The sequence below is a fragment of the Mytilus galloprovincialis genome, chromosome 13, assembly GCF_965363235.1.
Source record: "Mytilus galloprovincialis chromosome 13, xbMytGall1.hap1.1, whole genome shotgun sequence".
Lineage (NCBI taxonomy): Eukaryota > Metazoa > Mollusca > Bivalvia > Mytilida > Mytilidae > Mytilus > Mytilus galloprovincialis.
Genome location: NC_134850.1, coordinates 9,107,579 through 9,133,985, shown reverse-complemented (window position 1 = coordinate 9,133,985; position 26,407 = coordinate 9,107,579). Strand labels below are relative to the sequence as shown.

The 26,407-nt window shown below is 33.4% G+C and overlaps 1 protein-coding gene across 3 annotated transcripts in view; it reads right to left on the bottom strand.

Annotated features, from left to right (window-relative positions):
• LOC143057051 (uncharacterized) overlaps positions 1-26,407 on the bottom strand; it is a 53,509-nt gene that overhangs the window by 16,164 nt on the left and 10,938 nt on the right. For all 3 annotated transcript variants that reach the window (XM_076230277.1, XM_076230279.1, XM_076230278.1), the window contains exons 2-7: positions 21,583-21,628; positions 10,487-11,116; positions 9,480-10,046; positions 9,125-9,223; positions 5,600-5,887; positions 4,788-4,982 (exon numbers count right to left, since the gene is read on the bottom strand). In XM_076230277.1, the coding sequence (XP_076086392.1) occupies positions 4,788-4,982; positions 5,600-5,887; positions 9,125-9,223; positions 9,480-10,046; positions 10,487-11,024 (1,687 nt within the window). In that variant the 5' untranslated portion in view covers positions 11,025-11,116; positions 21,583-21,628. The remainder of the gene's footprint in view (positions 1-4,787; positions 4,983-5,599; positions 5,888-9,124; positions 9,224-9,479; positions 10,047-10,486; positions 11,117-21,582; positions 21,629-26,407) is intronic.

The window sequence follows — 26,407 nt, the reverse complement described above, 5'->3', positions numbered from 1 at the left end:
CCATCAGTGACGCTCAGATCAAAATAGTTGTAAAGCCGAACAAGTACAAAGTTGCAGAGAATTGAGGACCCAAAATTCGAAAGAGTTGTGCCAAATAAGTCTAATGTAATTTTTTCTAACAATGTAGCTTGTAAAGAAAGATTTGATACACTGTTCTTGCTATATTAAATGTTTATCAATTATCTTTGTCTCATGTAACGATGTCGGGCCATGAAAACTCGAAGTAGATTGGATTACAACTCGGCTGAGAACATAATAGGTAGGACCAACGCTTCGCAGTATAAAACGGGTTTTAAGAATTAAATTATACTATAAACATATATCATACTTTGTTTGATAAAAGAATTAAACCTGTTGTGCTTTTCGGCATTATGATATTTGAAATATGGGAGAACATATAGAAAAGAGAATCACACAAATAATAGCTATCAAAAGGTACCAGGTTTATAATTCAATACGCCAGACGCGCGTTTTTTCTACACAAGACTTTAAATCAGTAACGCTTAGTTAAAAAAAATATCGAAAGCAAAAACAAGTACAAAGTTGAAGAGCATTGAGAACCAAAACTTCCAAAAAGGGATGCCAAATACGGCCATGGTTTTCTGCCTAGGATAAGAACATCTTGAGTATTTAGAATATTTCATACTTTTGCAAACAGTAAATTCATAAAAATGACTATATAATAGATATACATGATAACACCGAAGTGGTAAATAACTACAGAATAAAAACGAATACATAAAGCAAACTAAATCAGCACATGAAGAGGCACAGCCGAGCTAGCCGAAGAGATCGACGCACAAAGCCACCTTAAATAATTCAATAATGACCGCCGAATCCAAAATGGTCACCAAAAGGCAATAGGCTTAGTCCTATATATTGGTATGATTTATCATTTAATGGTAAACGCACGAAACTTTGCACAGTGCTATTAATGACACTAGGATACATTTTTGGATAAGAAGCCATCTAAAAACAAATCCATAATGGACGCCAAATTCAAAATGGCCACCAGAAAAATATTGGTGTATTTCATCACCTCAGAGTTACAGCATAAAATCTTGCACAGTCCTTGTTATGATGCTAACACATAAATTTGGATTTGAAGACATCTGAAAAAGTTTACTTATGGCCGCCACATTCAAAATGGCCGCCAAAAATCAACAGTCCAATGTATTGGTGTACTTGGTCTTTTTATAGAAACAGCCTCAAACTTTGCAGTGTTAGTTATGAGGTTTTTGGATCCTTATACAAAAAAAAATACGAAATGGCCGCAAAATTAACAACCACTAGTCAAAGGCTAATTTCAATATATTTGTACAAGTGACCACTTAATTATAAAAGCATGACACTTTGCATAGTGTTAGTTATAATGCTTATTAACATCTCGTATATGACGTTATCTATTAAATCCATAAGAAGCGTCTGTACCAAAGCCATTGCTGTCTTTGGTCAGCATGATTCAGTCTGAAAGCATCTTTCGAGATAGTTCAATTTATCAGTCGAAATTAATAATAGGCCAGCTTCTAATGCTTAGTTGTACAAAGAAACAATCCAACCGTCACACGGAAGACCATGAATCCCCAGTGTGTGCTTGTTCGGGAATCATGATCCACTGTAAGACTAAAAAACGTGATCTAGTACAGAAATTTTTAAACAAGTACCTGTTCTCGACAGTGTTTGAAATTTATACTTAAAAAAATAAATGATGCTTGTCGTCGTGTTATTTCCAGAGGAAGGTATTGAAATTTATACTTAAAAAAATAAATGATGCTTGTCGTCGTGTTATTTCCAGAGGAAGGTATTATGTACATTATATTTCTACTGCAGAATGTTTTCGCTACATCTGTTGTAGACAACATTGACCACAATGCAAGTAGAATATCATCAACAGATTCATTTCATGGTAACTATATATATTTATCCCAACATACGTCAAAGGATGTTCAAGGAGGCTTTTTTGGCAAACACTTGACCAATCTAAAGCTATTTTAAAATGTTTTTTTGCAAAGAATTGAGCAAATCTTCCACCAACTGAAATGAGATACAGCGATCGATATATCTCATAGGTTCTTTAAAAAGAAAAGTGCAATTTAACAATACAAAAATTAAGACCAAAACTGTCGATATAATTTGCCCAAAAACTGGTCCTCGTGTGCAAAAAGCGTCAATTTTGACATTTTTCGTTCTTTTTCTCGAACAAGTCCGAAGGATGCTAATAGATGCAGTAAACTGTAGTTTATATGTAGAGTGGACCCTAGTGAACACATTCATCAGAACAGTTGTTAGGTCGGAGTGAAACTGATCTGAGTTCATCAGTGTAAAGAAGGTCATTTGCACCCAAAAAATTTTAAAATCCGATTTTTTTCGAATTTTGAACTTTAACTGAACTTGCAACCGGAAGTGATCGTTTCCTTATCGTATTTTGGTAATAAACACGATCAGTTGTTACATGCCTTCGAGTTAACAGTATTTGTCAAGGTGTCAGTCTTCACTACGTCGTGTTTCAGAATTCTAAGGTACGCCGATCCCTTAAAAAAACAATCTTGGCCGATTTCAATTTTTGAAGTTCGTATTTGAGCTCAAAATTAATATCAAAAGTGAGAAACATGATAATCAATAGTGTCAGATTGAGTAAACATGCATACATTTCGAATTAAATGGCATTACGATGATCACCAAATGTATGGAGCGCCATCTGTTACAAATAACGGTGGTCTGGGTACGGCCGTAACATACGGCCCCCGTATGGCAAGGGTTAAGTATCAACAAAATATTTTAATTGTTTCTAGCGTTTTGAGCAAACCAGCGTATCACAAGGCCTTGATAAGATCTGTCGGCCTCGAATAAGACAAAATACATCAAAATTGGAGACAAACTGAAGAAATGGTTTCTAACCTCAAGGATATTAACCCTTGGTATGCTGGATTTTTTTTTAAGAAATTGTCTCAATTTCGAGTATTTGTCAAAATATGCTAATTATATGCAAATAAGCTGTACCTTGATGTTGATGCATACTGATTGTATTGAATCTAAGATAAGGGATAACGGGGTGGGATGGGTGGGCGGGAAGTTACCCCAAAGTTAGTCATCACGTGCAAAAAGCGTTAATTTTGACGTTTTTTCGTCCTTTTTGTCGACCTGGAAGTCCGCAGGATGCTAATAGATGCATCCAATTTTAGTTTGCATGTAGAGTGTACGCCAGTGAACAGATCAGTTGTTAGGTCGGAGTGAAACTGATCTGGGTGCATCAGTCTACAGATAGTTAGCGGGTTAACAGTATTTGTCAAGGTTTCAATCCTTATAACTCCGTGTTTCAGACCTCGACAGTAAGCTCATCCCTTCAACAACCCAATTTTGTCCGATTTCAATTTTTGAAGTTCGTATTTGAGCTCAAACTGAATATTAAAAGTGAGAAACACGACAATCAATAGTGTCAGATTGGGGAAACATACATTCACTTCGAATTGAATGGCATTACGATGACCTCAAATGTATGGAACGCCATTGGTGCCAAATAACTGTGGTCTGGTTACGGCCGTAATATAACGGCCCCACATGGCAAGGGTTGAATATACGACGAATGAATATTTTCATTGAACTTGTCAAACTTGCCTCTTCCGAACGGTTAAATGAAAGGTTTATAAGGATATTAATTATTGATACGGGATAGATTGATAGTAATGTGCACTTAAGGGTTGCCATTACTAATGAATACTGTTAAAGATGGAAACAGTACTAGTTGGTATCGTTATCTTGTCTGTAGTAACAATATTTTTGTCGTATAATTAAAAAGAAGACTGTATGTTTGTCTCCCGCGTAACGCGTTATGGAAGACATGGAAATACCGGGCGGCTGTCCGTGTGACCTACCGGTCTTTTAGGCACTCTCACATGTACAAGTCTTGCCAGTTTTAATACAACTTTTACTTTACACGGACAGCAATATTTCGGACATATTCAGTGATTTTAAACGATCAATTTAAAACCAAAAGAGTAATGCCTCTTTGAAATATCAAAATCATTGAAAATAGCCTCATGCGCGCTCTCAAGGATACAATTCTTGCCAATTTTGATTTATCCAACTTATAATATATGTTTATATCAGCCATATCTCGGACAAGTTTTCTAATGGTGGACGATCGACTTATGATAGCTATTCTAATTCGTTTTAATAACACTCATTTTTAGTGTATGATTGATTGTTGGTTGCTGATTATTTTAAGCATATTGAATAACAGAACAAATTAACAATAAAAAAGGTAGGTCTACTAATTTGGCCGTTATTGCTAGAGGATGGTGCAATTTAGACTGACATTGGTAAATGAGGATAAAATCGATAAGAACATGAATTATCCTTTCATCAGGGCACTTAAGACCTCTCTAAGATTGTTTTGACAGTTCTAATCTAAAAAGAGCATTGCATTCTCTCTACACCACGACAGCATCGAATTTAACCATTCGGACCAGACACAGCTGCATATTTGTTCATCCCAAACCACTGAACGGACGCCCCACTTTGATTATTATGCGTTTATTTGATAAGGGATGTACTACCAGTATCTACAATTACCTCTCGTGACTATATTTCTTTCCCAAGTCATATTTTGGAGAGCATTTGTATATATAATGTCTTTGGATAGGTCGTTTTTTTTCAAAATCTGATTTGTATAGTAAAATGTTATAAAATAATAACGATATGGAAGAAAATTACTGGTCCGATTGTATAAATATTAACAGTACATTGTGTACTTACAATTAATAAAAATATACTGATAAACTAGTTACCAAGATTAATTGGCAGGAGTGTTGCAGTAATATTCTGATTTGTTCCGCTTCCGTTTGAATGCCTTAGGATGGCGTCACCTATTTTTATTAACTGCGCTTCCATTTTATCATCAGTTTCAAGCAACTGGACTTCTATGTCAAATTCTAGACAAACCTGTCCCCCTATGGATTTTGGTTTATTCCATTGTGTGCTATCTGTTAAGATAAAGAAAAAATGAATTTGACTTATGCAGTCAATTGTGTTTGAAACTATTTATGTGACGTCAGCTATTCATTGTTTAGTTTTTTTTATTCTAAAAAACTCAGTTCACTAGCACCAATTTCTACCGTCATATATTTTAGATACCTGCAGAGTGTTTAAATCTACCGATGGTGTCCTTTTTCCCGATTGTGATATTTAAACTGAATGTGGATTCGCATGGCAGGTGATACATGCAAAGAGAAAGACGCTTGACATATGGGTACAAACGGTTCCGTTCCATTGGAATGCCCTCCGTTTTTGTTTGTAACCTATATTTTTCTCTTCTTAATTGAATGCTATTTGAGCATGGATTAACTACTGTTGCTGAAATATATGTATATAAATATGTCTAGAATAATTAACTGATGTTTTGATTACAAAAGTTGAAAAAAATTAGTCGATTTTTTCTAAAAGAAATTATACTTCAGCATTTAATTCCGGTGGATGTATCAAGCAACCATAACCAATGCTTAAAATGCATATGTGTTCTCGTCCTAATGACTTCTATTATACACAATGTTCATTTCTTTTAAATCGCGGCTAAGACATTAATTCAATATAACTAACAAACCTTCTACAGGTAACACAACTATATCGATGGTCTCAGAAGTGACTATTGTAATGCGTGCCAAAATCTTTTCTAGAAATAAAGCCAGGGTTGTAAGTAATTTGTTATCTGTTTCCAACATTTCCAGAAGTATATCTACAATCAGAACTAAACTCCCTTTAGTGGCAACAATGAACTCAATTCCGATTAAGCCATTGTTAATTTCTTCTGTAAGTGAATTTAGTAATCCAATATTGCTGTCGACATCATTCTCCGTCTGGACGATGATCTGTACACGAACTTTTTGTCTTCCTACACAAATACAAAATAAATCTTATGATGCTGTATAAAGTGTACCATAACTGTGTTGGCAGTTTAATGACTCTGTATATTTGCAAACATTGGAAACAAACAGAATAAACTAGAAATAAAAGCACCTTCGTTGAATATAAGGCAGTACACTATTTTTGAATTGTTTAGTTTCACCATTTCCCTATTTCTTTTTAGGTGGGATGAAACACGATATAACTCTCTATATATAAAACATGTAAAACGTAAAATCACAAAAACACTGAACTCCGAGAAAAATTCAAAACAGAAAGTCCCTAATCAGATGGCAAAATCAAAAGCTCAAACACATCAAACGAATGGATTACATATTCCTGACTTAGTACAGGATATTTGTTATGTATATCAAATTAATAAATACTAACTGTTCAATCCTAAGAAATTGCAATGTTTTAATTCATCTTCTTGCACAAAGAGGATAATTACAATGCGTATTACTCGAAACATAAGTACATGTAACTAGGAAACATGAGTCCTCATTACTTTCCTTGGTTCCTTTATATTGTATGAACATTAATTTTTGTTGGGTTAAAATATCATGTTTTTTTTTATCAAAAAGTAAGTTGTTGGGGATTCATTTTCGTCGTTTTTAAATTGAGAAAATTTTATGTAAATGTCACTTTATAATTGAAAATACTCAATACAACTTATCTTAACTTTCGACGTTTAGACAAATCAATAGTGCATTTAATAGAGGTCGATCATTTAAAGACGTATCAACCGTATCATATACGTTGACGTATCCGCATCTGTAGATATACCAAAAAACAGTATATGATCCCGAGCTTTAATTTTATGTAATTTCAATAATGCAAATGGGCGACTGAATAATTTCTTATGCAGAAATTTACAAAACAATTAGGAAATATCGAGATTTTGTGAAATATGTAATCCGACTTTTAAAGATATTCCGGATGGTTGGAACAGTTTACATGCATGATAGGAGTGAATACAGTAAAATCGGTTGCCAGTTTGTGTATGAACTTGTTCTCACGTATAACAAAATTGTTAATTGACAAATAGAGTGATACTCAGTACATTCCTATTACCTTTTATGATAAAATCGCAAATGAACAATATTCAAAGTTCCTTACATGTATATAAGTAGTACATTTGATAGATATTTTGTTTTATTCATATAAGATCTTGAAATATTTTTTTAACTAGATTATCAAAGGATTGTGTACGATATTCGTGTACCTGCCTTAACTTTGGCTCCGTGTTAAGGGCATGTAAAAGTAGTTGATAGAACCCCTTATTTTTTTTCAAAACACCACTATCACAAATATTGAAAGTGTATGTTTGATTGTTTCGAAGATATTCCAATTAGTTTTTTTTAAATGAAGCCTGGTCTTATTAATTAGCTCGGGATCACATAATATTTTTGGATAAATCTGCAGATGCAGAAGCGTCAACGTATACGATACGGTTGATACGTTTGTAAATGACCGACATCTATTAGTGACAGTGAGTAGTAATTAAGTTTTGTGAACGTACATTTTTTATGCATTATGATTAACTGTAACACGAAGTTTCTCTTAAAGTGGATTAAAAGTTCTAAAATACACGAACCATCCTCTCCAGGATTATCTTCATCTGGTCGTGCAACTTCCGAGGATGATGAGATAGCAATCAAGATTAAAAGTTTTATTGATTCCCAAAAAGCTTCACCTTCTAGACCGGGGTAAAGGAATGAGGAGAATATGAATCAAATACCGAACATACGAAATTCGTAAGAAGATTTAGATACACCATCAACAGAGAATTGTATCTCAAATTAAAAAATTGCCTACCAATGTTGATATTGGGAGATACATGTCAACTTGATGACAGAGTAATAATGTTGGTAAAAATTACGTGCTGCTGGTGGTGTTTTAAATACGAAAATGGTTGTTGATGCCGCACGTGGTATAGTTGGAGCTGAAAATCGACCTCTGCTTGTTTAAAACGGAGGACATTTAGATAAAAGTCGAGATTATGCACTACTACTTATGAAGAGAATGAATCCTGTAAAAGGAAGGGAACAAAAACGGTCAGAAATTTACTGGAATATTTTGAAAACTCAAAAGCGGAATATCTGAAAAAGTCTATATATTTTTCCTACAAGTGAATAAATTCTACAAGAAAAGGGATCCATCCAAAGATTGTAGTATCGTTAGATGACAAAATAGAAATACGGGTGTGGCTGGAATGTCCCCGACAGGTTCGAATTCATTACTTTCATATCAGTTAATTTACAAGGTTATAATTGAGACATGTCATCCTTCATACACATTTCTCAAAGACTAGAATGTAACGCATTCTGAGAATCACTAGTCAACAAGTGTAACAATGATACAATACGCAAAAAATGATACAATACGCGAACAATGATACAATACGAAATCAATATTGATACCATACTTTGAAAAAGTTCGTAAAGAAATTGCACATTCCTTGGGTAGCAAAAAGTAAAATCACAAAAATACTAAACTCCGTGGAAAATTCAATCGGAAAGTCCATGATCACATGGCAAAAACAAATGACAAAACACATCAAATATAGAAAATGGTGGATTGAACTTGGTTTAATAGCGCTATACCTCTCTTTTTTACAACAGTCTTTTCAAATTTCGATAAGGCACATGCCATATTTTATGTCTTTAAGTTAAAACAAGAAAGAAAATGTCTTGCACTGCTTCATAAAAACCGTATTCGTACAGTTTTTTGTTTCTCCGTGTATAACAGAAGAAGTTCACTCGTGTGACTGTACCGTTAATAGGAAGTGAAAATAAAATTTCACCAGACATTAATTAATTGGTATTCCAATCACCAGGATGTAGTTGTCGATGTAACTGTCGATCTCCGGATTAGTGTAAATAAAATCAACGCCAGCAGTAGTGTCAACTTTCCTAACACGTCTATTAAAATCACATCAATATTTATGTATTTTAAAAAGTCAGATTTGGTACATCGACAGTTAAATTTTCGTTGGGGTTTTTATTTCGTGGATAATTCTTATCCATGAAATGAACGAAATTGAATTCCCAACTAAAATTTCTGCTTTTATAGTATGTGATTGCTCTATTTGATGAACTATATGTTTAAAAATCTGCATCACTCCTTGTAAAAATTATTTTGTAGGGTATTTATTACACTAGTTCTGTTTTTTCTATAAAATGTCTAAATTGCTCTAATATGTATTGCATAAAATGCAAATTACCTTCCAATTTTTCTTCCCTAAGCAAAGATCTAAGATTCGTCAACCATGTGTCAAAGTCGTCGCCCCAATAAAACTTAATTGGCCTCTTCTCAAATCTCACTGTAAAAAGAACGATATAACTAAGTTATAGAATATTGAAATAAAAGTGATGTAGATAATAACGATGTAATTGGACAATGCAAAAAACACGAAATATGTTATATACTCTATAATTAAAGCCTGTATATGACATGCTCTATTATTTAAACATGTAAGTTATATGCTATTTAATTACAACCGGTATAGTATATGCTCTATAATTAAAGCTTGTACGTTATTCTCAATTGTATCACAGTAATATTAGGTACAGACTTACATTTAATATTTTCAATCTCCATCATTGCATTTTCATATTTTGCCTGCATTGCTGTATCCATCCCACATGTTCTGTAATCAACTATCTCCTGTTCATAATTTGTCGGTTGGGAGAAATTCCGATCCATTCTATGACCAATGCTTCGAAACTCGTTGAAATATTCATTAAACTCATTTTTGCCAATTTTGGTGTCACTTCGGTGAGCAAGATTATTTCTGTAGCATCGAATACGTTCAACATCATCTCCTAAATTTATATCGGCTTTGTCTGGAAACGTGCCCCAGCCTTTTGTGGGTTGTGATATTAATTTTAACCGTCTTAATATTTGATAAATTGATGTAACATCTAACGAATCGTATGAATTTGAATACTGTAGCTCTTCAATGATTTTTTGTTGTTCGGGATAGAATCTTGTTAGAACAGGGACACACTTTTGATGCAAAAATTTTGCGACAGGCTCACATGTTCGTATAACATCTCGTAGAATTTTGGGGAAAATGTCGATGATAGGGATCGATAGTCTAGAATACCTTTCTCTCTTATCACTCTCAGTATCCGGTATAGATTCTGCCATTACAAAATTATACATATATTAGAAAATGTCAATTTTATCTGATTTTTTAATAAAATGAAACATACCAGTAAATCATACCTTTGATAATTAAGTTTGTGTGACATTCTTTTTTTGTAATGTTTTTTTTTTTTTTTTTTTTTTAAATATTTTAATGAATTCATTGGTCAAGATATACCATAGCACTAGCTACATCACGTACTATGTATATAATTAAATAAATGTGATACCAATGGTTGTTGTGCACCTTATGTCATTCGAATATAACCTGCATGTGATTACTTAGAGACGAAATCTACTTAAAAATCAAGTTTATGATGTGAAGAGGAAAACATATTAATGATACAATCTATGACCATAAAATTGTTGGCGTTATAGTTTTAATAAACTTAATTAGTTACAGTAGAACATTAACTTTGATAAAACCGAAACTTACCCTCAATTAGTTTTACGCTTTTGAGATCCTGAATGATGGAACTAGAATCTGTTTCAGATCTACACAAGCTGGTATATAAATTCCACAAATCGTCTTGTTCCAAATATGAATCGATTCTTGTTACCATACATTTAATTTCTTTCAACATCTTTTCGGAATATTGCGCAGTTACCTCTTCAGTGTTGATCTTAATTATTGAATGTGTTGCATTGATAAGCCTTTGTATATCATCTCCGATTTCTACTTCTGTATCATGGGGGACATTTCCCCATTTGCACTTCGGTTCGTCTAACATATTGAATTCAAATCTTAGTATTTTGTAGCTAATTTCAATCGTGAAATCATCTATGTTTGGAAGATTTTCCATTAAAACGACTTCATTTTTAGTAAAAACCAAGCGGAAATCGTTCTTCGAAAATCGCTTTTGTAATCCCTTTGGAGTTATGTAATCTTTTAAAATCATTTGCATAACTTTGGGAAACAATCTCAGGACCATGCATCCTAACTTTGCATGTCGTTCTTTAAATATATCTGACATTATGCTATTTTATCTTGTCTGGTCATCATTTATTTTTTACATACAAAACCTCGGCTGTAACACATGAATTGTGTCTTCTCATAGGGGTCCATCTACAAACAAAATATAATCGTTGCATTTTGTTTATTAATCATTAACACGCTACATAAACTCATTGTCCTAAATCACATTTTGCTTTGCCACATAAAAAAAGCAAAGTGGTATTAATTATAAAGGTTTGGTACACGAAAGTTATTCATACGTATCGACTCCTTTTCGGGAAGTTATGAAATCGATACAATCAAGGTCGTTTATTTTATTTGTATATAAAAAGCGCATACACATTTGACATTACTTTTGGGGCGATTACATTTACAATACAAACCAATACAAATAGAGTATTTATGTTTCACCGTTAATATTACAAAACACAACATAAAACATGAACATATAAATAACTGGATTTAAAAAAAAAAGAAGTCAATCAAAGATCAAGGTAATTCAGATGAATTCTCAAAATAATCAGCATCTTTTCCCGAAATTCATTGTATACCGACTAAAAACATGAAATGTCCAACATAAGAAATGTTTTTGAGTATAATAAAAAAAAAAGGTGGAGGACACTGCACGGAAAACAATACAACTGATACGCAATGAATTACTATTGTTACACTATAATAAGCTTGTGTTTTGATGAAGAGTAAAGAAGAAACAAGATGTTTATTTATCAATCTTTTCTTAAACGAAAGACTACATTTTTCTCGTTTAAACAATCCTATGTGAGTCTATCAGCTTTATTGTATCATATTTGTACTACGAACAGAAGTCAATGGAAAACTACTGAGTCAGTAAAATTGATTTAATTTAAATGTATACACATATCTTATTTCACCAGGTTGTTTACGTATGCTATATTGAAATTATCTATTGTAATTTTTAAAAGATCTTCACAACAATATTTTTTTATATTAGTGATTTTAAAACAAGTTCTTTGAAATAAACTACTATACCTAAGCAAATATAGGTATCACTATCTATATATTTTTTTGTAGAATATACCCGAAGGTTTGTTCCATTTTGAGAAGAATTGAGAAACTTTCGAGATAAAAACTAAAAATATAGGTATATCGTAGTTTCTATAAATTCTGAATCATTTATTTTCTTCTATTTTCCTTATATAAAAAAACTACTGAGCCATTTACATTGAAGTGGAAGGTATTAAAGATTTAATTATCCGAAGGAGTTTGTTTACCACCACACTGTAATTGAATGATATTTGTTTTTCATATACGGATCTTTAAATTTTGAAATTTCTACAATGAAATAAATATTCTAATGACTATAAAATATATTAATACTACATAATTAGTTCAATGTTTAAGTGGTATTAAAGTCTGCATTTTATTAAGAATCGGGAACGCAATTTATAAAAATATTTCAAACATGTGATTAACAGTAAAAAACAACGACGATAACTTCGATACAACAGAAACACAACATTAAAATGTTGATTTCTTTTTTATGCATAATAATCAGTATGCAATATATTTTTTTTTAAAATATGACTTTTTCATCTCCTCCTTGTCATTTTGGTGTCGATACACTCATATATATATATTTCCATAGGAGATTCCCGAATATTTTGTTCTCTCTTTCAAATATGCTGATGAAAGAATCAAGAGAAAATATAAAAAAGATATAGAAGGCCAAAAATTACAATTTCATAACATGCGGACAAGAGCACATAACTTCAAATCGCATTTTCACAGCATATTTCATATAAGGTTTGTACCAAATATTATTATAGCAGCATGATAAAAACACCTTATCACACACTAGCCTCTGATATTGGTCTGATTTAGGTAAGATATCCGCCATTTTTGACTTTACCGGAAGAGAGACATTTTTTTTCAAATGCCTTCCTATCTGAAATAAAAGAATAATAGCTGCGGAAGGTATGCTAAATTTCATGCTTGTAGCAAGATGTGCACAACTTTTCACAAAGCTGCCGTACTATTTGTGCAAACGTCTTAGTTTGGTTTTGGTAATATCTCTTTCGATAACGATTTTTGAGCTTAGATAGGCGGGTACTGTGGTTTTTGTCTATTTGACATATTTTTCATTTCCGGTCTCAATTTTTACATTAATGCACAAATTAAATATGTGTTGTACATAATTTTTTATCAGCGTTGTTAGGTCATGAGTTAAATATTTATATACTGTATATTTAAGTTCTTTCATTATTTATCAGATATAGGAATATGTGGTGTGAGTGCCAATGAGACAACTCTCCATCCAAATAACAATTTAAAAAAAGTAAAATATTCTAGGTCAATGTACGGCCTTCAACACGGAGCCTTGGGTCACACCGAACAACAAGCTATAAAGGGCCCCAAAATTACTAATTTTAAAACCATTCAAACGGGTAGACCAACGGTCTAATCTATATAAAAAAAAGAGAAACTAGAAGCACGTATAAATTACATAAACAAACGACAACTACTGTACATCAGATTCCTGACTTAGAACAGGTGCAAACATTTGCAGCGGGATTAAACGTTTTAATGGTACCAAACTCCCCCTTTTTCTGAAACAATAGCATAACACCACAACATAGAAAAACAAACGATAACATATCAATTGAAAGGCTTAACTCAATCACAAAACGTAAATTGTTTATAATAAGTTAAAAAACTAAATTCTTTACAAAAATAATTGTTTTGATTGACCTTGTATTGTACCTTTGTACCTTTATACCTTTATCTTCGGGTTGTACATAAGCCAAAGGCTTCTACTGACCCTTCATCTTGGATTGTCGTACATGTATATGATTTCTCATCTCATAGTAATATATTTATATATAATATATAAAACTTATCAAAAAATACTTATTTAGGTGTGCGCAGCTGAAACACTTAACACGAACATATGAATTTATATAGGTTCCAATTTTCGCCATTTAATGCACACTTAAAATTATTCAGAGTCTTTGCCGTCACCGTTAAATCTGACAGGTTATTCCACTGATCCACTACTCTAATTGAAAAAGTATTTAGTCTATGTGTGGTCTTACACTGTTTTTTAAAAAGTTTTAATGAGTGACCTCTAGTATTATTAGATGGTGCTAAAGTAAATAGGCTCATCCAGTCGATGTCATCTATACCATGCAACGCTTTGTAGAATTGTATCATATCATTCCTATCCCTATGATATTCCAAGGTTGGCAAACCTAATGAACGTAGCCTGTCTTCATAATTAAGATGAAAAATATTTTTTACCAGCTTTGTGGCCCTTCTTTGTACCGATTCCAATTTGCGGATGTCTTTTTTAAGATACGGTGACCAGAAACATGTCGCATATTCTAGCAGTGGACGCACTATTGATTTATAAATAGTAAGAAACATATCTTGATCCATGTAATCAAAATAATGATTAATAAGAGACAGCACTCTCTGGGCTTTGTTATAAATATCACTTATATGTTTTTCAAATTTCAAATTAGACTCGAAAGTTACTCCCAGATCCTTTTCTTCGTTTACTGTAGATAATGCAATAAAATTTCCGGATTCATCCAACATGGTATAACGATATTGCAGGTCATTGTCAGGATTAATATGCAATACTTTACATTTGGCAGCATTAAATTTTAATTTCCACATATCTGACCATTCACATAATCTGTTCAAATTTTCCTGTAACTTACATCGCTCATAATCTGACGAGACTTTAGAATAAACTTTACAATCATCAGCAAAAACTTTCACTATGCCCTCTACTACATCAGGAAGATCATTTATAAATATTAAGAAAAGAACTGGTCCTAAAACCCTTCCCTGAGGTACACCGCTCACCACGTCTGACCATGTTGATGTTGTATTATTTATACGCACACATTGCTTACGCCCAGATAGAAAACTTTTTATCCAATTCAAAATGCAGCCCTTTATTCCAAGTTTTTCAAGTTTCAAAAATAAACGGTATCAAACGCCTTGAAAAAATCAAGGAAAATCGAGTCCAGTGGAAAACCACTATCAATTAATTCTGACCACTCATCCAGAACTTCTAGGAGTTGAGTAACACATGATCTACCGGGACGGAAGCCATATTGACTACTAGTGAAAAGATTGTTCGTGAGAATGACTTTCATAATATTGTCTATAATAATGGATTCACATATCTTACATACCACTGATGTTAAGCTTACAGGTCTATAATTACCAGGTTTCAGTTTTTTCCCTTTCTTTTAAATATCGGTGATACTATGGCATTTTTCCAATCGTCTGGAACTTTACCCTTTATGATAGACTTGTTAAAAATTAGAAACAATGGATAACAAATTGCATTTCTAACTTCATATAAAACTTTCGGATGAAGACCATCAGGTCCTGCAGATTTATTTGTCTTTAATTTATTAAGTTTCTTGAACACATCTTCCTGGCAAATATAAATATCATTTAAAAAATTGTTCGACACTGAATTAGTATCATAATCTTTCAAGTCCTCTGTTTGAGTAAAAACACTAGTAAAAAACTGATTTAAAACTTCAACTTTGTCAGCAGTACTGTATGCTAAAGTACCATCCGGTTTCTCAATCGTGCCTATTCCTGATCTAGTCTTGAGTTTACTGTTCACATAATTCCAAAACGACTTAACATTAGTCTTTGATTCTAAGGCAACTTTTTGTTCAAAACTAAATCTAGCATTTTTAACAGCATTTGTACATTCATTGCGATCCTTCACATATTTAACATATGACAAATTATTTCTTGAATATTTATATTTTTTCCATGATTTACGTTTCTTGACAATTGCAGACTTAGTAGCTCTATCCATCCACAAAGGTGGGCTTATAAATTTACGGTCAGTTTTTTTCTTCGGAATAAATCTATCAATGTTATCGGACATAACAGAAGAGAAACATTTCCACATTTCATTAATGCTTTTATTATTTAGCAGAACATCCCAGTCAATGTTGTTTAGAGTCTCATTAAAAAGCTCATAGTTACCTCTAAAATATGAAAAACGATCGCCAGAAGTATTCTCATTATTCAAATAGCAAAAAAATAGTGGGAGATATTATGGACATAATTGTGCAAATCGTGATACAAGCGTGATATTTGGTATAAAGGTTAACTTAATGATACTTAGAAAAAATCTGCTGCTGGCCAGAAAAAAAAAACAATTTTTCAAGATGGCCACCACACATTTCGGAAATGGCGTCATTACAAATTGACAATAATACGTTAATCCTTTAAAAGGTGTGTTATATGTTAAATCTAATGTTAGATTTGATAAAAAGTAAATGACAGTTCCTGAATTACGACTAGATAATACAGTAATGAAACTAAAGGTGACTTCCGGTTTCAAAATGCCGGCAAAAGAGCCAAAAATTTCAATCTTTTTACTTACAAGCAACTTCACAAGGGATGTTAATCGTTGAAAGATGTGTTATAAGTATAATCCAATGAAAGTTATGATAAAACGTTAAAAAAAAGTTCCTAAGTGCGACAAAACAACACATTAATGAAGAAAAATAGTGACTTCAGGTTCCAAAATGGCGGCAAATACGTAGAAAATATTTTTATAATTTCCATCAACTTAACAAGTGATAACACTCTTTGTTAAGTTTAAATGCCCAGTTTGGTTAGAAAGACAGGTTGCTTATTTTATAATTATCTGATAATTGCCTCTACAACAACCCGTACAAGGACAGCCAGAACAGTAGCATCTAAATGTACCAACACAGCTGGATTTTCGCCTCCGCCTTTCAAAATTTCCTGCCACGAGGATGCAACGGCAGTCAAAGAAGTCCATTTTGGTTGCCAACTGTCATTGATTTTTTCTTTCATCCAACCCCAGTGTTCATGACTTGGAACATGTACCTGTCGAATACATGAATCAGGCAGAGCTCAAACAACTCCTCCTTGATATACTTCTCTTTTGATGTGCTCTGGAAAAGAACCTCTTGTAGGCGGAATTGCATCACAATGCCGCTGCTTCCTGGCAACCTTTTCCCTTTCTCATGACAATTCGACAAAGTGCCAAATCCACTAAATGCATGGACGAAAGAATGAGCAGCTATACAAGGACAAAACGCATTTGATATGTCACGTGCAGGAAGCCATCAAAAGTCGTTATTCCTTCCATAACCTATCCACAATTTGTTCTACCTAATTTTGCGATTGCTGCAACTCTTGATACTTTTACATCTTTGTTAGTACTACCTAAAATTACATTTTACAACACTTTTCATAATCATGTTGAACCTGGACAAACATTCGTGTATCTTCATCATGATTACAAGGGGATAGATAGGAAGTATCTTTATTGAAATTGCAAAAAATATTTTCACCATGAGTAACATACACATTTTTATTAGTCTCTTAAGAAGCAATTTTGTCAGCAAGAAACTTGAACAATTTCGTTTTGTTGTCATCTTCACAGAGAAAACTACTCCATTCCCTCGGTATTCTACCAGAACCAACACCTTTCCATCTGACACAAAAACCTTGCCTTTGTCTTGTCACAGACTTTAAATTATTCATTTAGTAAACATCAAAGACAATGTCTACTTTTGAATACTTATCGATGCAAGATTTTATATAAGGCAGTATGACATCATTAGCAGAATCATCAAATATTTTTGCCCAACTTTGTGACCTGGAATTAACCATTGCTGCATAACCAACGATAAATTCGTCCGAATTTGGATCAGCAAATTGCAGAATGTTTCAAGTATACCCATTTGTAGCGATTTAATACCACTATTTCAAGTAACATCCTGGGATACAGACAGAGGAGCAGTTTAGTTTTTATGGATAAAGAAATATTCCAAGTAAAACTGTCTACTGTGACAAGAAATGAAAAGTCTAGAAAAGATATCGCAATCACCTTTAAGGTTCTCTAGCTTTGATTTTGACAAAGACGTTTCCAGTTTCATTTTGCGGCCAAAAAAGGAAGTTGTTCTTTTTTATTTGGTTATAAAAAGCAGGTTCTCCTTCGTTTTGCATTTGCTTCAAAAGATCTTTGTATTGTTTGGACCAATTTCTTGGAGTTTTTTGTACATACCTTACCTGTTTCCGAATCAACAATTTCCTAACTAGAGTATTTTTTTACAAATCTGACGACTCTTCTAGAAATGAATTTCCAGACTCGTTCATCACTTTGCAAAGCTTTAAAAGCTGTTTAAAGAAATCTTTTTGTGTTGTTGTAGAGTCTTCATTATGTCGTTCGTCTGTTGTAGAAAGACCCAAACCACTAGGTCTTTCAAATTAATCTTCTAGTATCCCGACTCCTGGTTCAGCTACCATCCATTTGTCTAAAAGGGATCTTCCGTCGTTTAATCCTATTGCACCAACACCGCCCTTCACAATTGCATTATTCTTTTTTGTGCCTGATCAATTGTGTTACAAGAAAGAAAGGGAGATGGGTCGGTAATGATCGAGCATACTTTACACGATCAAGACCTAAAACAATACGCTATCATGCTTTATATGGACTGTTTGAGAAGTACGAAATCTCACTCATGAAATGAGCATAATACCAAAATCAGAAGAAGTTCTTAATTTATAATTGAACGCCAGGAATTAAACTGTTGTCGAGATGACCCTATTTCCTTACACTAGTCTTTTAAATCAATGAACGTCATAGAGTCATAACATAATTATATATTCTGAGTTTAGCTTTCATAATTTGAAATTAACAATTTTTAAGCAAAATACACGCAGTTGTCTGATGCGCCTGTCTAGTCCTAGGTACATTTGAACAAACATAAAAAGAATCTGCATTTTTGGTGTTGCAATATTGGCTTCAGTAACACAACATGTCTATCCCGTATCACGCAATATATCACCCAGAGTTTTATAACAAGTCATTTCAATGTGCAATCCACCAAACATGACAATACACTTATATTTTCCTTACAAATCAGGCCATTCCCAAAAGTAGCTGATATGCAGTTGCAATTGATGTTTCTCCGGGATTAACCACATTTTCGATGTATCCATCGATGACCTGAGAATTGCCTGGTAGTGCATTCAAATCTCTCTTGATGTCTATAAATATTTTGCACATGCGCATAAGTGTTAAACACATGTGTATCATAACCTTGAAAAATGTTATTAAACCAATTCATAATATCATTAGAAATCCAAAACACTAAATATATAGTAAATAGTTCAAATGTTTTGAAAGAATTTTATGCGCAAATGCTGGATATGTCAAATATTCATTTTTAATAAATATGTGATGTCAGGAAGGTAGCCACCAAACCTGGTAATTGGTTTTTACTAAAAGAAGTTCAAAGAAAAGTCTTCCAGAAAAATCAGTATTTTCAAACTAAAGAAAACAGCCATTTTAGAAAATGGCCGTGGCCATCTCGAAATATTTTTTTTTTAATGGCCAGCAGTTATTTCTTACAAAGTATATAATAATGATGCTTTGTGGTAATTTTCATGCTTGTATCATCATTTGCACAATTCCCTGGATTTTGCGTGCCAATATCTTCCACTAAAAATCGAAAGTTATCATGCAATGGTCACTCTTCCCAACTGGCGAATCCATTTGTATAGAGTCTTTGGCTATCATATTTTCTTCATTCGTAAAAAACAGGTCAAGTAAATTGGCATTTTTACCAGTACGAAAACGTGTCGGTGTACATATATGTTGGAAAAGGAAATTGTTTTGCATACACTCATAAAATTTAAAAGGATCTGTGTTAATACCACTTGATACTTCATTATCAACCCACTTTATTTCAGGGTAGTTAAAGTCTCCAATAATTTAATAATGGCTGTACTTTAGATTACGAGCATGACATATCAAATCATTCAATTTCTTATTATTACATGATGGGCTCCTATAAATACAGCCCAATAACAGTTTATCAGTTCCTTCTAATTTAACTTCACACCACACTGATTCATTAAAACCAGATTCTGATAAAATGTCTACTTTAAAAGCGGTCAAAGACTTATAAATATAAATAACTACACCTCTATCCTCCACTTTGTCCGGTAAATACTTTTCGTAATCAGCTAGATTCATATTAACCTTCGAAGTAAATTTCTTATCCTCCTTCACAGATTGGGTATCGGAAACACCCTGGGAAATATTTAACTCATTTGTATTGTCATTAACTGTCACTGTAACATAACTATTAACTGGAACAAAATTATCAACACTAACTGTTAGCATATTTACATTTGAAGTATCTGAATGATCTTTGTTATCATTATGTATCGGGGGCCCATGGAGGAATCCCCGATTTTGGCAATTCAACTATCTTTTCTCTACAAATGGCACAACTCCTATGTGGAAAATCCTTTTTCATTTGACCCAATTCAATACGTAGAGCATTATTAATTTCTCTCTGTTTTTTTGTGAGGTCTCTGCCTATGCCAATTTTTTTGTGAGCACCTATCTTGGTATCTTTCAACTTGTAAGCATTACGGAATAGATTGTTCCTAGAGGTATTATCCTTAACGACTAACCTAGTAAGTCTGAATTTCCAAGAGCCTTTCTTAGGCTTTGCACCTAAACGTGTAATCTCGTCAATAGCAATATTGTCAATCCCTAAAGAGTCACTATAATAAAATTCAGTATCTTTCATTTTAGAATCCCCCTCCTCAGTTTCAGGAATACCAAATATAATAACATTTGCTTCTCTTTTCTCTTCCTCTGACTTATCATCAATAATCTGACTTATTTGTTGTGACACCATCTTGGGCAAGTTTTCATTAAGTTGGGATAAATTTTTATCCACTGAATTGATTCTTTCATTACAATGTTTCAGACTATTTGCAAGACCAACAACTTCTGTTTCTATCTTATCTTGTCTTGAGTTCATTAAAGTCAACATCTTACAAATTTTCTGGGAGGCCCCTTTGCAACCCTTTGCAAACCCACTGGATACTATCATCTGATTTTTGTAAGAAGTCATAATCTGCGACAGGAACCCGTTCACACTTGATGTGGAACCATTTATCACAAATAGAACATGATAAGGCTCTGTCATTAGATACCACATCTTTATTACAGTTGTTACAAATATCTTTCACTTTGGGCGCCATTTTGGATGCTGAGCTTACCACGTGGAGATTGGTAAAAAGGCCACAACTCAATCAAAAATTAATATAATCGTTGGAAAATTGTTTTAAAACTTGTATCTAGATGTAAGGTCACTCGTGGCTGTGTATTATCTCAGAAAAATGCGAAAAACAGGGAAACTTTCACAAATTATAAGTCTCTATCTCGGAGCTTCAAAAAAAAGCAGCCATCTTCTAGCGCAAATGGAAGTTTTTAACGACCTTGACTGGCTATACAGCCCTTCCACGGTCGGTCAAATTACAAAAAAAAATGTAATGTATTGACAACACCCATTGTAATCATTAGTGAAAAATCACATCTGTAATTATTACTTTTTTTAGTTTCATCTGCATGATGTCTCTTCGCAATGTTCCGCTGCTTTCTTATTGACCTATATTCTATAACTTTGCATTTGTTCTTTTTTTAAAGAAAATATCTGCCCTTACAATGGTGTATAATATCCAAAGTTTGTAAATAGTTTTATTTTACTTACCCATACCAGAAGCTAGTCCATTCCCTCTTCTGTTGAATTTATTCACCTGCAAAATAAAGATACTAGATTGAATAATATCAAATAAGTATTGCAGTGAAAGAGATTCGAAAAATACCAAAGGGACATTTAAACTGACAGTGCCACGGATAAAAAAAGAAAAAGACATACAGACAAACAACAGTACACAACAAGAGTGCACACGCTGAAATGTCTCGCCATGTTTACTAATCATTGATATTATGTTGATAGTCCTAAATATAAAGCTATCTAGAGGACAACATATAATCTGCAACAACAGACAGGTGTCTATACAATATGTCAGTGACACAGTAACCCAATAACTCAAATAATTAAGACATCTAGAGGGCCACATATAGTCTTCAACAATAGACAGGTGTCTATACAATATGTCAGAGAGACAGCAACACAACGACACAAATAATTAAGATATCTAGAGGGCAACATATAGTATGCAACAACAGACAGGTGTCTATACAATATGTCAGTGACACAGTAACCCAATAACTCAAATAATTAAGACATCTAGAGGGCCACATATAGTCTTCAACAATAGACAGGTGTCTATAAAATATGTCAGTGAGACAGTAACCCAATGACTCAAATAATTAAGACATATAGAGGGCAACATATAGTCTTCAACAATAGACAAGAGTCTTTACAATATGTCAGTGAGACAGCAACCCGATGACACAAATTATTAAGACAAAGAAAGGACAACATATAGTCTACAACAATATACAGGTGTGTATACAATATGTCAGTGATACAGTAACCTAATGACTCAAATAATTAAGACACCTTGAGGGCAACATCTAGTCTTTAACAATAGACAGGTTTCTATACAATATGTCAATGAGACAGCAACCCAACGACACAAATAATTACAACATCTAGAGGGCAGCATATAGTCTTCAACAATAGACAAGAGTCTATACAATATGTCAGTCAGACAGCCACCCGATGACACAAATATTTAAGACAAAGAGAGGACAACATATAGTCTACAACAATATACAGGTGTCTATACAATATGTCAGTGAAACAGTAACCCAATGACTCAATATTTAAGACATCTAGAGGGCAACATATAGACTTCAACAATAGACAGGTGGCTATACAATATGTCAGTGAGACAGTAACCCAATAACTCAAATAATTAAGACATCTAGAGGACAACATATAGTCTTCAACAAGAGACATGTGTCTATACACTATGTCAGTGAGACAGCAACCAAACGAAATCAATAATTAATGTATTTAGAGAGCAACATATAGTCTTCAACAATACACAGGTGTTTATACAATATGTCAGTGTAACAGCAACCCAATGACATAAAGAACTAATGTATCTAGAGGAAAACATATAGTCTTCAACAATAGACAGGTATCTATACAATATTGCAGTGAGACAGCAACCCAACCACACAAATAATTAAAACATCTAGAGGACAACATATAGTCTTCAACAATAGACAGGTGTCTATACAATTTGTCAGTGAAACAGCAATTCAACGACACAAATAATTAAGATATCTAGAGGGCAACATATAGTCTTCAACAATAGGCAGGTGTCTATAAACATTGTCTGTGAAACAGCAACCCAACGACACAAATAATTAAGATATCTAAAGGGAACATATAGTCTTCAACAATAGACAGGTGTCTATACAACATGTCAATGAGACAGCAACCCAACGACAAAAATAAATAAGATATTAAGAGGACAACATATAGTCTACAAGAACAGACAGGTGTCTATACAATAAGTCAGTGAGACAGTAACCCAATGACTCAAATAATTAAGACATTTTGAGGGCAACATAAAGTCTTCAACAATAGACAGGTCGCTATACAATATGTCAATGAGACAGCAACCCAACTTCACAAATAATTACAATATCTAGAGGGCAACATATAGTCTTCAACAATAGACAAGAGTCTATACAATATGTGAGTGAGACAGCAACCCGATGACACAAATAATTAAGACACTTAGAGGGCAACATATAGTCTACAACAATAGACAGGTGTCTATACAATATGTCAGCGAGACAGCAACACAACGACACAAATAATAAAAACATCTAGAGGGCAACATATAGTCTTCAACAATAGACAGGTGTCTATACAATTTGTCAGTGAAACAGCAATTCAACGACACAAATAATTAAGATATCTAGAGGGCAACATATAGTCTTCAACAATAGGTAGGTGTCTATACACATTGTCTGTGAAACAGCAACCCAACGACACAAATAATTAAGATATCTAAAGGGAACATATAGTCTTCAACAATAGACAGGTGTCTATACAACATGTCAATGAGACAGCAACCCAACGACAAAAATAAATAAGATATTAAGAGGACAACATATAGTCTACAAGAACAGACAGGTGTCTATACAATAAGTCAGTGAGACAGTAACCCAATGACTCAAATAATTAAGACATTTTGAGGGCAACATAAAGTCTTCAACAATAGACAGGTCGCTATACAATATGTCAATGAGACAGCAACCCAACTTCACAAATAATTACAATATCTAGAGGGCAACATATAGTCTTCAACAATAGACAAGAGTCTATACAATATGTGAGTGAGACAGCAACCCGATGACACAAATAATTAAGACACTTAGAGGGCAACATATAGTCTACAACAATAGACAGGTGTCTATACAATATGTCAGCGAGACAGCAACACAACGACACAAATAATAAAAACATCTAGAGGGCAACATATAGTCTTCAACAATAGACAGGTGTCTATACAATTTGTCAGTGAAACAGCAATTCAACGACACAAATAATTAAGATATCTAGAGGGCAACATATAGTCTTCAACAATAGGCAGGTGTCTATACACATTGTCTGTGAAACAGCAACCCAACGACACAAATAATTAAGATATCTAAAGGGAACATATAGTCTTCAACAATAGACAGGTGTCTATACAATATGTCAGCGAGACAGCAACAAAACGACACAAATAATAAAAACATCTAGAGGGCAACATATAGTCTTCAACAATAGACAGGTGTCTATACAATATGTCAGTGAAATAGCAACCCAACGACACAAAAAATTAAGACATTTAGAGGGCAACATATAGTCTTCAACAATAGACAGATGTCTATACAATATGTCAATGAGACAGCAACCCAACGACACAAATAATTTCAACATTTAGAGGGCAACATATAGTCTTCAACAATGGACAGGTGTCTATACAATATGTCAGTGAGACAGTAACCCAATGACTCAAAAAATTAAGACATCTAGAGGGCAACATATAGTCTTCAACAATAGACAGGTGTTTATACAATATGTCAGTGAGACAGTAACTCAATGACTCAAATAATTAAGACAATTAGAGGGCATCATATAGTCTTCAACAATAGTCAAGAGTCTATACAATATGTCATTGAGACAGCAACCCGATGACACAAATAATTAAGACAAAGAGAGGACAACATATAGTCTACAACAATATACAGGTGTCTTTACAATATGTCAGTGAGACAGTAACCCAATGACTCAAATAATTAAGACATCTTGAGGGCAACATATAGTCTTCAACAATAGACAGGTCACTATACAATATGTCAGTGAAACAGCAACCCAACGACACAAATAATTAAGATATCTAGAGGGCAACATATAGTCTTCAACAATAGACAAGAGTCTATACAATATGTCATTGAGACAGCAACCCGATGACACAAATAATTAAGACATCTAGAGGACAACATATAGTCTTCAACAATAGACAGGTGTTTATACAATATGTCAGTGAGACAGTAACCCAATGACTCAAATAATTAAGACATTTAGAGGGCAACATATAGTCTTCAACAATGGACAGGTGTCTATACAATATGTCATTGAAAAAGTAACCCAACGACACAAATAATTAAAACATCTAGAGGACAACATTTAGTCTTCAACAATAGACAGGTGTCTAAAAAACATGTCAATGAGACAGCATCCCAACGACACAAATAATTAAGTTATCTAGAGGACAACATATAGTCTGCAACAACAGACAGGTGTCTATAAATTATGTCAGTGAGACAGTTACCCAATGACACAAATAGTTAAGACATCTAGAGGGAAACATATAGTCTTCAACAATAGACAAGAGTCTATACAATATGTCAGTGAGACAGCAACCCGATGACACAAATAATTAAGACAAAGAGAGGACAATATATAGTCTACAACAATAAACAGGTGTCTTTACAATATGTCAATGAGACAGTAACCCATTGACTCAAATAATTAAGACATCTTGAGGGCAACATATAGTCTTCAACAATAGACAGGTCACTATACAATATGTCAGTAAAACAGCAATTCAACGACACAAATAATTAAGATATCTAGAGGGCAACATATAGTCTTCAACAATAGGCAGGTGTCTATACACATTGTCTGTGAAACAGCAACCCAACGACACAAATAATTAAGATATCTAAAGGGAACATATAGTCTTCAACAATAGGCAGGTGTCTATACAATATGTCAGTGAGACAGCAACCCAACGACACAAATAATTAATATATCTACAGAGAAACATATAGTCTTTAACAATAAACAGGTGTCTATACAATATGTCATTGAAAAAGTAACCCAACGACACAAATAATTAAAACATCTAGAGGACACCATATAGTCTTCAACAATATACAGGTGTCTAAACAGCATGTCGATGAGACAGCAACCAAACGACAAAAATAATTAAGATATCTAGAGGACAACATATAGTCTGCAACAACAGACAGGTGTCTATACAATTTGTCAG